At 36.6% G+C, this 15,217-nt stretch overlaps 1 protein-coding gene across 1 annotated transcript; it reads right to left on the bottom strand.

The window, feature by feature from the left end:
• Positions 1-13,893: 13,893 nt before the first annotated feature.
• On the bottom strand, positions 13,894-14,220 carry LOC133762359 (ubiquitin-like). Its single transcript, XM_062195359.1, has one exon. It carries the CDS (start codon positions 14,174-14,176, stop codon positions 13,943-13,945), a length of 234 nt encoding a protein of 77 aa, XP_062051343.1. The 5' UTR covers positions 14,177-14,220; the 3' UTR covers positions 13,894-13,942.
• Positions 14,221-15,217: the final 997 nt, after the last annotated feature.

Genomic DNA, 15,217 nt, shown 5'->3' with positions numbered 1-15,217 from the left:
TTGGCAGAATTTTCTTTGTACTTGAAGGATAAAGATTATCCCAGTACATTGATAATACACACACTCACATGTACGTACACATAAATGCAATCAATCCATCTGTGATGGGCACTTAGGTTGACCCCATATCTTAGTTATTGAGAATAGTGATGCATTGAACATGGGACTAGATATATCTCTTTGAGATATTTAATTAAATCTTTGGACTCTACTCAGAAGTGGGATTTTTTAAATCATAAAATTGTTTTTTGTCTATTTTTGAGGAAACCATGATATATTTTCCATATAGTCTGAACCAGTTCACATTTCTGACATCAATAGACAAGCATTGCCTTTCTCCACAATCTCTTCAATAATTAATGTCTTCCACTGTTTTTATAATAGGTGTCCTAGGAAGAAGTAATGCCTCATTATGATTTTAATTTGCATTTCTCATGATTATTATACTGAGTATTTTTTTCACCTTTGTGTTGGCCATTTATGGCCATTTGCTTGTCTTCTTTTTCTTATAATTTGGGGAGAGAGAGACAGTGAGAGAGAGAGAGAGAGAGAAAAAGAGAGAGAGAGAGAAATGGAAAGCTCCCATCTGTTTGTTCACTCCGCAGTGCCCCTAATTTCTGGGACTGTGCCAGGCCAAAGTGAAGAACCAGGACCTCAATCAGTTCTCCCATATGGGTGGCAGGAGCACAATGACTTGAACCTGTGATTGCTGCTTCCCAGGATCTACATTAACAGAAAGACAGATCCAGGAGCTGAACTCAGGTATTGAACTATTGAACGTAGGTATCCTAACAAGGAACATGGGCATCTTAACTGGGATCTTAAAGACCCACTCTTACAAGTCTTCTTTGGAGACATTTCTATTCAGGTCCTTTGCTCACTTTTAAATCAGGTTGCTTCTAGCTGTTGAATTTGTTGACTTCTTACATGATTCGATAGTCATCATTTATCAGAATATGGAATTACAAATAAATTCTCTCATTTTGTGAGTTGTGTCTTCACTTAGTTGTTTCTTTTGCTATGCAGCATCATTTTAGTTTGATGAAATGCCACTTGTCTATTTTGCTTTGGTTGTCTGCTTTCAAAACCATAACCCAAACATCTTCCTCCAGTCTCACATTCTCCTTAAGTCAGAGATTCTAGTATTTGTTTACCTTTGTCCCTTTTCATATAACTCTAACTAACTCTAACTTCAAAGTCCAATTTGAATCCCCTCTGAAAAACACCTTTAAGTACAGTAGTTCCCCCTTGCCTATAAATATATATTCCAAAACCTTTTTGTATATGCTTGCAACTGCAGATATTACCAAATCCCATACACACTGGTTTTCCCAATATATACATACCAGTATTCAATTTTCACATTTTCTCTTAAAAAATGCACTTCATGATTTCTCTTTGGCATATCCCAATTGCTTGAATCATTACTTTGGGACCACTATAATGTAATATAAGGCTTCCTTGAACACAAGCAATGTTGTGTTGATCTGTTGGCCAAGATGTCCACTAAGTAGTCAACAGGCAGATAGCATACACACTGTGGATATGTTGGACTAGGGAATGATGCAAGTCCCAGTTAAGGTGGAGCAGGACCCCAGAGTATTTCATCATGTCTCTCATAATGGTGTGCAAATTAAAGCAAAAAATATTTTTGGATGTTGCTATTTGGTACTTTCAGATAAAAATTGACTGTGGGTAGCTGAAACTGTGGAAAGCAAAACCATGGAGAAGGGTGGATTCTAGCATTACTTCCACAGTTCATTATCTTCAACTTCCAGAAATAAAATACTTTCCTGGGAAAAAGAAAAAAACAATCTAAATGAAGCAGTGAACTTTTTCATAAAAACAACCACATGGTGAATGTTTCAGGCTTTGTGTATAGCACAGTTTCTATAGCAATTATCCATCTATGACATAGTACTAGTCACCATCTTAGCCAGGAGAAGGTTATAACCTTTCCCCAGTAAAGGTACACATCTTTATATTCACTTTGTACTGAAGATAGTTTGGAAATATGACTCAACTCAATTACAGAGGTTATTTGAGTGCTATAGCATAGCTACATATATACTCTCATTATTCTACATATTAAAGGATGACTTTTTTGTGGAAAATAGTATTTCCAATGTTGGGTGGCAAAATCCCTATATCTTCTTGTTGGCCAATAAGGTCTGGAACATTTTATTGGGTGAAATTACAAAGTGGATCTCCAAAACTGATGGACACAATTAACACTTAATGAAAAGAAGGGGACAAGACAGATACAAAGGCTGACACAGTTCAAGCTAGCCTTGTTCTTACATGAAATTAAATTCTTATAATTTCAAGGTGAAACAATGTATTCTGTTGCCTTCTAGTTTTAACTGACAACAAGTGAACAGCCAACATTCAAAAACGATTCTAAAGTAAACATTAATGGAAAATAAAGGAAACAAATATATAGTCCAAAACTAAATGCATAAGTCAGTCTTACACGGGTCCCATGAAAAGTTCATAGAATTTAAATTTAGTCTTCAAATGATCTTCAGTCTCTATTTCTCAGTTAAGCAGTGTTCGGATTATGATTAGTCTTCAGGACCATGGCTCAGAATAATAGGTGGTTGTGAAGAAGCAAATACGGACAAAGTGGACAAACACTTTACCTGTCTGTCTCTGTAACTTGCCATAGCATCTTTGAGAGAATGACTGTTCCTGCAAACTCCTATATATCTCTTTGTTCAACTCTGTTTCAGAAATTTAGAAATAAACATAATACAATACATAAAGGTCCAGTATAACCAAGCTGACACTGTTCAAACCCGAACAGATGGATATTGCCTAGCAGAATTTTTAAAAATATTAAACAATAGATGAATTTATTTTCTCTTCACTTTATCTGCCATTTTCCTTATCTAAAGAAATTTTGTAAGTTTATTTTTCAGGATTTTAGAATGCATTGATTACAGTTGTCATTCTATCACTAGCAAAATAAGTATCATTAGAAAGATGCTTTATTTATTTGCAGTGTAATTACTTTACTTGTAAAATGGAAGGGCTGAAATGAATAATATCTCATATCTCATCTTGCTTTTTGTGTCTAACAGTAAATGGAAGTATTTATTGTTTTTGAACAATTTTTTTCTAACAGTTCAATTCTAAATAACAGAAACTCTTATTTTTCTTCTAAATGTTATTCCATTTAGAAGTCTCTTTCATCATAAACAAGATAATTCTACTTCCAAACCAAAGAAGTCATGTTCAAATACAACTTTGATGTGTCTTCACATTAGATCTGCATAATAGAGTAATTGAAAAAAGACAAATATAGTACATTATTGAACTTCAATTAAATTTCATGGTAGGAATATGTACACAGGGAAATACTCAACCACAATTTAATGCATTTAAAATTGCAGATGTCATTAGTGTTGTACATTAGCAATGTGCAAATCAACTATCTCATGGCATTAGCTTTTAAAAGCCACTTCACATGCATTTATGTTCAAAAGCCAAATACAGCTATTATTTTAAACAAGAAATTATCTTCTGATTTCTGGCTTACATGAGTCAATATGAACATATTCTCTTCATCCCATTTTCAAGTTACAAAATATGACATAACGAAAAGAAAACCCACTGAATATATATTATCATTTTATTTTAACCAAGATAAGAGAACATACATACTGATGGATTTGACTAATTTTTCTACACTGAAGAATTAGAATAATAACGACATGAATTATTTACTATTTAACAGAAATGAAACTTAGATAACAGGTAACCACTAAAAGTAAAGTTTACATTGGATCACTTTAACTTTTTGCCACTTATTTACTGCTTGAGTTAAACAAACAATAATATAGTCCTCAGGATGGAGCTCTCTAATTTTTACTCTAAATTATCTAAAGTGTATCTCAAAATTTTTGTTTCCTCGGCCCTATTAGACTAGAACCTAGAACTCTGGCCTGTGAATAGCTTCCCTGGATAATTCCAATACGTGCCCAATGATGGGAATCCCTACTCCAACATTTCTAAACACAGCGGAACTTGGGTGAAAAATGGTGTATTGAAATACATATTTTCTGAAGCTTTAGTACCTGTGTTCCTATCAGTCTCTCACCTTATACTGATTGATTGGCTCAGGCTATCACTATTTATTTCCTAGATTTTCACTGAAATACCCCCACCTGAGACTGATAAACAGTTGTCCTGTTTGGTTTTTTTTACAGCACCAATCCAAAGCCAGGAGCCGGGTGCTTCCTCCTGGTCTCCCCTGTGGGTGCAGGGCCCAAGGACCTGGGCCATCCTCCACTGCCTTCCCGGGCCACAGCAGAGAGCTGGACTGGAAGAGGAGCAACTGGGACAGAATCCGGCAGGGTGCCGGTGCGGCAGGCGGTGGATTAGCCTAGTGAGCCGCGGCACCAGCTTGATTTCCCATTTCTTATTTTAGGCCCATCCTTCATATGGCCACCAGTATATCTTTTTCTCAAAGGTTAAGTGCCATCATGGGACATCTTACTTAATGCCTTGAATTGGCCAATACAATATATCAATATCATTGAGATTGATTTTCTGGTATTCAAGGCCTTTCAATATCAAGACATACTTTTGTCTCTGTATCCTTTCCTTCTCAACTTTAATCAGCTTATACTGTATCCATGAAAATATGCTCAGTATCAATTAACTAAATATAACACATCTTTGCCACATTGTGATTACTAGTACCTTTTCCTAGAATGTCTGTTTATTTTTTTTTTGCTTTCTGAGTTTACTAATTACACTTCCTCTTAAATAACTTTTTGAAAAATTTTAGATTTATAAAAAAATCACCAAGATAATATAGAATTTCCATATACCACATGACCAATTTCTCTTGCTTTTAGAATCTTACATTAGCGGGTTACATTTGTCATAATTCATACATTTTTCATATTTTTGGGATTTTATGTAATTTATCTGATATATTCTCTGATTATTATAAAGATCTCTGCATTGCATTTCTTAATCATGTCTCATGATCCTCAAAATCTGCTTGATTTTTATGAGTTTGAAAGTTTTGTAGACTACTGGTCTGATATTTGTAGCATATTCTCATTGGGGATTTGTCTAATGTCTTTAACCATGCTTTTCTCATGATTAAAACTGAGATTATGAGTTTGGCAAAGGAAGACCATAGAAGTGTATTCTCATCACAGCACATCAAGGATGCATTCTGTCAATGTGACAATGTAAAGTGATGTAACATAAGGTAAAACTTGATCACCTGGATGAAGTGCTGTGGTTCTGCTGTGAAATTCACCTTTTCAACTCTCACTCTTTCCATACTACTCTATTTCTTTCTTCTTTTTTTTTTTTTTTTTTTTGACAGGCAGAGTGGACAGTGTGAGAGAGAGACAGAGAGAAAGGTCTTCCTTGTGCTGTTGGTTCACCCTCCAATGGCCGCCGCAGCCGGCGTGCTGCAACCGGCGCACCGCGCTGATCCAAAGCCAAGAGCCAGGTGCTTCTCCTGGTCTCCCATGGGGTGCAGGGCCCAAGCAATTGGGCCATCCTCCACCGCACTCCCGGGCCACAGCAGAGAGCTGGACTGGAAGAGGGGCAACCGGGACAGAATCTGGCACCCTGATGGGGACTAGAACCCGGTGTGCCGGCACTGCAAGGCGGAGGATTAGCCTATTGAGCCATGGCACCGGCCCATACTACTCTATTTCAAGGAAAGTTACTGTTCACAACCCACACTTAAGGCTTGAAGAGTTATAGTCCACATGCATGAGGATGGAGTTTCTTCATAAATTATTTTGAAATTCTCCTCAGATTTCTATATTCTTCCCCATTTATTTCTTTATTCAATTACTTATTTGTCAATATGGACACATGCATATTTATTTAAAAGTTTACCTTATAGTTCAATACTAAATTATTTATTGTGTCATTCAAATTATTCTACTATGGCCACTGGGAGATCTTTCATGTGACAGTTGGATTTCTTTATCATATTCCCATTCCTGCAGGGTATTTTTATTTTGTTGGTTAACTTCTTTACTTGCTGGTGAGGTAAAAATACTCTAGGTTCATTTTGTATATTTTTTGGTCCAGTCCTAGAAATCAGGTATTTCCTCAAAAACCACTAGTTTCTTTAATGATATTAGAAACCAATATCTGGGCACTAGTTATGCTAGTGAGACTGCATGTTTCAAGCACGTTTTGGCTATCTAAGCAAAGAGAAATATGTGTATATTGATACATGTCTGGTTAAGGCTGAAACAAATTCCCATAACCTTAGTGGTTTTAAACAACAAAAATCTCTGATCTCCTGGTTTTAGGTATTAAATTCCCAAAATGATTCTCATAGGCTAGAATCAAGGCATCTACAGAACTGTATTCCTTTCTAGAGATTCCACAAAATAATTCATTTTACTATCTTTTCTCCCCCTTACCTGGTAAGATGACATGTTCACAGACTTTTTGTACATCTTTGGGAATGTCATTATTATAACTACTACATATATTAATGAAGGATATTGAATATTTGTTAAAACTATCATACGCAACCTTCTGTGTCTATATTAAACATAAGTTCATACTGATCTAGCCAACCCCTATCCATTAGCATATAGATTATTCAAAACTCTTAAAACTTCCAACAGTGAGAAACTTGTCTCCCACTATCGTCATTCATTTACTTAATGCTTCCACTCCTGAATATATGCAAAGCATTTTCAGAATAGTTAATCCTTAACCACCCAACCTTGAAAATCACCTAGAGGACAGCTGCCTTAATCTTAGATGGCATTGATCTTCAAAGTACTTGGGTCAACTTCTGTTTTATCTAGGACCAATGAAGTTGTTTAATACATTTCTGATAAAATTAGTTTCATCACATTCTTCATTCCATCTTGGCATCCCCAATATCCTGAGTGATTCATAAAAGTGTTTATATTAAGATTCACTATGTTCCCAGACTTGTACTTATGAAATGCATGAAGTTTGTATTCCTTAAATAAAAGGTTCCTGGGGGAAAATGAATACTTCTCTAAGTGGAGAAGACAAATTATTAAAACAGCTTATAGTATTGCTAAAAAAAATTGTGTTTGAATTTCCATATTTTGGGAAATGTACAGTGCCAAGTATCCACTGTTATGGTAACTTTTAGATCTAAGTTGAACTTCATCTCTGTTCTGAAGTGTCTCAGATTTATTTTTCTTATTGTGTTTTTGCATATTTGTTTTGTGGCAGATGGTTTCCATCCTTTTTGTAGTCCCACATCACACTACTGAAAGCTTTGATGGAATTCATGTAGTTTTAAAATAATGTCTTTGCCTGTTTGGATCCTTAAATATTGTACTTTATGCTCTTTGACACCAAGGAGCATGTTTTGTTTCCTGTGAATTCAGCACCTGCCATATGTATTTCCAAAATTAACCACTAGTATTAATTTAAGTAATGAATTATTTTGAATGAAAAAGAAAGTCACAGAATTGTCAAAATTGATTTTAAAAAAACTAAGGGGATTTATCATGTTGTAGACAAGTTAGATTTTGTTAATTTAATCTTGTTAAAAATAACTTCAGATAAAGCAAAGCATTGCTTTAGTTATTTAAAGAATTTGAGAGTATCTATAAAACAGATTTAAGTAAAAAGTAATTGCATAAAACTAGGTCTGATATAATTACTGTATTTGAATATATATATATATATATATCCACTAACAAGGAAGGTTTAAAATTGAGTTGGAGGGCTGGCGCCCTGGCTCATTTGGTTAATCCTCTGCCTGCAGCGCTGGCATCCCATATGAGCACCAGTTCTAGTCCTGGTTGCTCCTCTTCCAGTCCAGCTCTCTGCTGTGGCCCAGGAAGGCAGTGGAGGATGGCCCAGGTGCTTGGGTCCTGCACCCGCATGGGAGACCGGGAGGAATCACCTGGCTCCTGGCTTCGGATTGGCACAGCACCGGCCATAGGGGCCATTTGTGGGGTGAACCAACAGAAGGAAGACCTTTCTCTCTCTCTCTCTCTCTCTCTCTCTCACTGTCTAACTCTGCATGTCCAAAAAATTTAAAAAAGAGAGAGAGAGAGAGAGAGAGAGAGAGAGAGAAAGAAAAACCAGGAGAGCAATCATCTCTGCTTTATAATCTAATAATAAAGTCCTTGGGTTCACTTGAAACAAAATAAAAACCACTTACATTCTTTAAAATATTTTAAGGGCTTTACAGTTACATGGTCCTAAGCTTCTATATTTAAAGCATTAGGAAGTAATATAACAGAATTCCTAATTGTTTACACTTTGGAAATGACATTCATTTTTAGACTTATTGCCTACTAAGTATAAGAACTTGATAAAATCATTTAACATTCTTAGCACTTTTTAAGAGACTAAATAACATTATACAAGTAAGATTTTAACATGTCATAACAGCTCCAAAGATGTGAACTATTGTTCTTAGTGACATCATTACTAGAGTTATGTCCAGTGTAGTAGAAAATTCTAAGACAAAAAAAAAAGACAAATACCATATGTTTTCTCTGATTTATGGTAGTTAATATAGAGACCACAAAAATATATATGAGCAAAATTGACATCTTATAATTTGGTTATTATTTATAACCTGTGTGTATATGCCTATGGAACAGTGGTCTTTCTAATTGTTACTGTAGAGCTCTTTGTTTAGAGGAGCACTGACTCTGTGATTATAGCAAATTGAAAATATTTTATTGCAAAAAAAATCAAAAGGAGAAAAATGAAAGAAAGGAAGGGGAAGTGGAAGAAAAATATCCTTGTATTCTTGGAATCATATCTATGGAATTCGTGATATATATTTTATATTAATATATCATATTATTTATATTAATATATTAAAGTGTAATTAAAATAAGTAAAATAAAATTTAAAAAGAGTATTTGAAAAATTGATATAATGGTCTATAAAGTATAATTTTAAGAAGACAGATAGGGGCACAGGCATTGTTGAAAGGAAATTACCATTGGTTTCTTTCCCAAAAGAGTCTCCTGAAGATACACTGTTCATGCTCTTTCCAGTTTAATGGTTCATTAACAAAGTCATAGGGACAAAATTTTAGAAAAGTGTGATGATCCTGTCAGTTCTAGCAATTTGTCCTTCTAAGGCCCTCATTCTGCAAGTTAATACTTCCCCATGTCTGGTAAGGGAACCCATTTTTCTTCCACACTGCACCTTGCCATTTTCTTTCATATTTTGCTCTAAAGGTATCTTGTTCTTTTGTCTATGTTACACTTTTATTTCTCTCCTCTACTTCCCTCTTCTAAGTTTCACCTGGCTAATTCCAATGAACTAGATTTCACTTTATCCATGAAGCTGTCTAGAATGAAGTAATTCCCAAAGGACCAATCACAACCAGTACTTGTCCCACTAGGATGCAGATGCCTCATTTTTTCTAGTTCAGTTGCAAATTTGATCCTTAAACCATAGATTTCAGCATTCTCTACAGTTTTGACTGGATGATTGTTAGCTGTGGGAGACTGTCTCGTGCACTCTAAGATGCTCAACAGTATCCCTGGCATCTACTGCTAGATTTGGATATCATTGACCCCTAAGCATTGACCCCAGGCATTGCCAAATGTTCATTTCGGGCAAGGGGCAAAATTGCCCCAGATTAAGAAACACTGCTTTAGGGGCCAGTGCTGTGGCATAGCAGGTAAAGCCACCACCTGCAGTGCCAGCTTCCCAAAGGTGGGTGCTGGTTTGAGTCCCGGCTGCTCCACTTCCAATCCAGCTCTCTGCTGTGGCCTGGGAAAGTAGTGGAAGATGGCTCAAGTCCTTGGGCACCTGCAACTACATGGGAGACCCAGAGGAAGTTCCTGGCTCCTGGCTTTGGTTTGGCACAGCTCCGACCATTGTGGCCAGTTGAGGAGTGAACAAGCTGATGGAAGAATCTCTCTCTCTCTCTCTCTCTCTCTCTCTCAGCCTCTCCTTCTCTCTGTGTAACTGTGACTTTCAAATAAATAGATAAATCTAAAAAAAAAAAAAAGAAAAGAAAAAGAAACACTGCTTTAAACAAGTAAATCTTAATCTTGGAGGCTGGTTAGAATTTCCTAGGAAAATTAAAATATATGTGGTTGTGTCTTTGCACACACACAAGTGCATATCTGAATCTCATCAGAGATTCCATTGTAATTGGTTTGGGAGGAAATGTAATCATTAAGATTCAAAATAAAGAGCAGAAAAGGAGAAAAAAATATACTTAATTTGTATTATCCACAAAATCAAGGGCTCAGTATCTTTTCTTATATATTGTAATACATTTTTATAAAGATCTATTTATTTATTTGAAATTCAGAGTTACACAGGAAGGAGAGGCAGAGAGAGGAAGAGTGAGAGAGAGGGGTCTTCCATCCAATGGCTCACTCCCCAATTGGCCGCAACAGCCTGAGTTGCACCGATCGGAGGCCAGGAGCCAGGAGCTTCTTCCAGGTCTCCCACTTGGGTGCAGGGGTCCAAGGACTTGGGCCATCTGCTGTTACTTTCCAAGGTTGTAGCAGAGAGCTGGATCAGAAGTGGAGCAGCTAGGACTCGAACCGGCCCCCATATGGGATGCTGCCACTGCAGGCGCCGGCCTTACTCACTACACCACAGCGCCAGCCTCTTGTAATACATTAAAACTGATTTTTTTTTGCAGTTGAATTTATTTTTGAATGATGGAATTAATAAATGAACTAATTCAACAACCTAAATCACTAATACTAATGCAGATCAAATTGTAATTTTATATTAATTTGTTTATATTTGTATTTCAAGGAATTTATCTTTACACCTCCATTCTAGCGCAGTGCTTAGTATATATTTAGCAATTAATAATTATTTTTGAAAAGATAGTGTAATGACTGAATGAATAACCGAGGGAACATAGCATTTTGTGCTTTCCCCTTTCTTATTGAAGCTAGCTACAATTTGTTGTTACTGTTATAATTTTGCCAACTAAATTTCAATTCTCATTTCTTCCCCAATAAAACATCAATTTATTTGTGAAAGGATATTCTAGATTCAAAGACTAGCAGTCCCAGACTTTTGTATCCAGTTGTAGTTGTGATAATACATCCAGTCATTGAGATATATGATGATATTATTGATTGAGACTTCTGGAGAAGCTAATTAAGAGGAGGAAGGAAGGCCCAGTGTGGTCCAAAGGGTCAAGGAGCAGCTTGCAATGCCAGCTTACCATATGAGAACGAAGTTTGGTCCAGGGCCTTCTGCTTCTGATGCAGCTTCCTGCCACGGCCCCTGTCAAAGACATTGGAAGACGGCCCAGATAGTTCATCCCTGCCATCCATGTGTGGGATGAGGATGGTTTTCCAGGCTCCTGAATTCAGTCTGGCCCAGACCTGATTATTGTGGTCATTTGGGGATTTAGAAGTAAACCAGCAGATGGAAGAACACTCTGTTTCTCTCTCACTTTCTCTCTCTCTCTCTCACTTTCCATGCCCCCTCCACCTTAGTTGCTCTGCATTTTAAATAAATAAATATTTAAAAAATAGAAAGAGAAAAAGTGACACAATTATCTTTTTATTGTGAATTGCCTCACTTTCTTTATCCCTGATACAGGTGACTGGAGCTCCAAATGCCATCTTGGATTGTAGTGGGACTTCAGTAGTTTGCTTCAGATAAGAAGCACAAAACAAAACAGAAAAAACATAAAGTACTGTCATTGACAGTCCTAGACTATTCACTTTTGAACCTTTGGCTTTAATAGAGAGAAAAGTAAAATTCACCTATATTTTTCATCTTTGTTACTAGTAGTTTACTGCATTTATTAACTACTATATTAAGCAGGATACACAAAACTGAAATAGCCAATTTATTTGTTTCTTCCTTATTATACCATATGCTTTTTCAATTGAAGAGGGCATAAATTATAATTGTGTGTCTTATTATCATAATTCTTATGAGGACAGCATATCCATTCTATGGTCTATGCATATGTCTTTTTTTAACTTTTAGTTAGTAAATATAATTTCCAAAGTACAGTTTATGGATTGCAATGGCTATTTCCCCCCCATAACTTCCCTCCCACTCGAACCCTTCCCACCCCCACTCCCTCTCTCATTCCATCCACATCAAGATTCATTTTCAATTATCTTTATATACAGAAGATCAATTTAGTATATATTAAGTAAGATTTCAACAGTTTGCACCCACACAGAACATAAAGTATAAAATATTGTTTCAGTACTAGTTATCCCATTAATTCACATTGGACAACACATTAAGGACAGAGATCCCACATGAGGAGTAAGTATACAGTGACTCCTGTTGTTGACTTAACAATTTGACACTCTTGTTTATGGCGTCAGAAATCTCCCTAGGCTCTAATCATGAGTTGCCAAGGCTATGGAAGCCTTTAGGGTTCACCGACTTCGATCTTATTTCGACAGGGTCGTAGTCAAAGTGGAAGTTCTCTCCTCCCTTCAGAGAAAGGTACTTCCTTCTTTGATGGCCCATTCTTCCTACTGGGATCTCACTCACAGAGATCTTTCATTTATTTATTTATTTTTTCCAGAGTGTCTTGGCTTTCCATGCCTGAAATACTCTTATGGGCTCTTCAGCCAGATATGAATGCCTTAAGGGCTGATTCTGAGGCCAGAGTAAGCATATGTCTTTTTATTTGACTTCTTATATTAAGCCACCATATTCCTTTATGAAAATTAGCACTGAAGTGTTCTCTCCAGACTCCAGAATGTACCTTCAATACACATCTAAATTGTATATCACAATATTCACTTGCCTTTATTTGTGAACTTACTCACTGTGAACTTGCTGTCCATGTGAGAGTGTTTTCTTTGAAAGCTTGCATTTAAGGTTGTAAGCTACACATATTTGAAATGACTGGCATGCCTACTGTTAAGTAGTTGCTTTTAGAAAAATAAATCTTTCCTTCGAGCAAGATCTAGCTATCTAAATTCACTCAAGTGGAATAGAAATTGCCCTCTCAACTAATAATACATTTGGAAATGTTCACTTAAGGGTAATTGTCTATTGGCAATTACCTTAACCATCTACCAAGTTTTAAATGGCAAGGATGTGAGTGTGAAATATTCTGAGGAATAGTTGAATGACAACACTGTAAAATACTGTTAGCTTTTGCTGATAGAACTCTGAAATATTTATAGACCTAAGATTCTACTCCTTACTAATTTGCAAAAAAAGTACATTTATTAACATGATCTTTCATTTCTTCTCAGATCCCCAGAATATAAAATAAGCAATATTGTGAATTCATTTTCTTATAAAATAAAGTATCTAACAACTAAAAAGAAAGCTGCTTTCTTTGATTATTCACCTATATCCATATATATCCATGTGTTGGCTTTTTCTTGTCTCACATGTGTGAAACAAGACAATATCCTATAAGAAGAGAAAGAAGAAAAAGCATTTTTAATAGAAAAAATATTACTTTATAGCAATTCCATCCTAAATACAGCAGTATTCATTTGAAAGGGACTTTACTTAGTCTGTATGGGAATGATATAGATGGGGAATACATACTCATATCATTGCCATTGTCAAAAAGCTTCAACGGAATATATTTAATTCAGTTATTTAAAACCAACCAAAGCAATTAATTCAGCCACAGTTGATTTTTTAAGTATAAGCTTGCTATTAATCTACTGAAAGTATACAAGAGAGATCATTTTAATTTTTAACTTTTTAAAATCTCTTACTATTCTTTGGAGATTAAGTGTGATCTATTTGGACAGAATTGTTTGCTATATTCTATTAACAGAATTAAATTAAAAAGATACTTAAGAGACATTGCAGATTATTGAGACAGTATAGTCCTTGTTTGGAAATTACATACATTACAATATTTAGTTTTTTCTTTTGTAGCTATTATATTATATATTATATAATTATATTTTATATATAATTATATATAATTATATGGCTATAGTGCAGAGTAATGCCATCAGGCACTGTGAATGGCAAGACTAAAGAATTAACAGCCACCCCTCAGACGCAGGACCAGGTGCAGAGTGGACTCTTTCTGGATGTTGTAGTCAGAAAGAGTGCAGCCATCTTCCAGCTGCTTGCCAGCGAAGATGAGCCTCTGCTGGTCAGGAGGAATGCCCTCCTTATCCTGGATCTTGGCCTTGACATTCTCGATGGTGTCACTGGGCTCCACCTCCAGGGTGATGGTCTTGCCGGTCAGGGTCTTCACGAAGATCTGCATTGTGACCTCTGACCGAATGCAGAAAGTCTCCGAAATAACAGCCAGTGGACCTGCCAAAGAACCAAGGTTCCCTCAGGAAAGCCGCTCGCCACTGGGCCCAAATTTCTTCTTTTCAATATATTTTATTTTATTTTTTTATTTGACAGATAGAGTTAGACAGTGAGAGAGAGAAACAGAGAGAAAGGCCTTCCTTCCATTGGTTCACCCCCCAAATGGCTGCTATGGCTGCTCTGATCCAGAGCCAGGAGCCAGGTGCTTCCTCCTGGTCTCCCATGTGGGTGCAGGACCCAAGCACTTGGGCCATACTCCACTGCCTTCCCGGGCCACAGCAGAGAGCTGGACTGGAAGAAGAGCAACCAGGACTAGAACCTGGCAGCCACATGGGATGCTGGCGCCACAGGTGGAGGATTAACCAAGTGAGTCACGGCACCGGCCCCTGGGCACATTTTATTTTTAAAGACTTAAAATTGAAGTGTATTATACCTAAACTGTATTTTGAATTATGGCACTAGTAACCTGTGGTACTATCCAAATACAGGCATATCTGTATCCAAATCTATATATTTATAGCTGTATCTATCTATCCATATATGTATGTGTATATATATATATATATATCCCACATAAAAAGGGTCTTCAAAAAGTTAATGGGTCTGCAGTTAATGGTCTTCAGAAAGCAATGGAATATGGCCCAAGTGCTTGGGCCTTGTGAGAGACCCAGAGGAAGTTCATGGATCCTGACTTCAGACTGCCCCAGCCCTGACCATTGTGGCCATCTGGGGAATGAATCAGTGTGTGGAAGGTCTCTCTCTATCTGTCTCTCCCTCTCTGCTTGTAACTCTTTTAGGTAAATTAAATAAATCTTTATAAAAATATTTTATTGGGATGAAAACTGTGGTACAACAAGTTAAGCCTCCACTTGCCACCCTGACTTCCTGTATTGGACTGCTGGACTGAGTTCTTGCTGTTCTGCCGCTCATCTAGTTTCCTACTAACGTGCTGGGGAAGGTGGCAGATGAGAGCTCAAAATGCCTGTGCTCC

The sequence above is a fragment of the Lepus europaeus genome, chromosome 6 (genome assembly GCF_033115175.1).
Source record: "Lepus europaeus isolate LE1 chromosome 6, mLepTim1.pri, whole genome shotgun sequence".
Taxonomy (NCBI): Eukaryota; Metazoa; Chordata; class Mammalia; order Lagomorpha; family Leporidae; genus Lepus; species Lepus europaeus.
This window is presented reverse-complemented; position numbering and strand designations above follow the sequence as displayed.

Bases quoted from the DNA above. Each gene is read 5' to 3' on its own strand.
- LOC133762359 (XM_062195359.1), bottom strand. From the start codon at position 14,176: ATGCAGATCTTCGTGAAGACCCTGACCGGCAAGACCATCACCCTGGAG.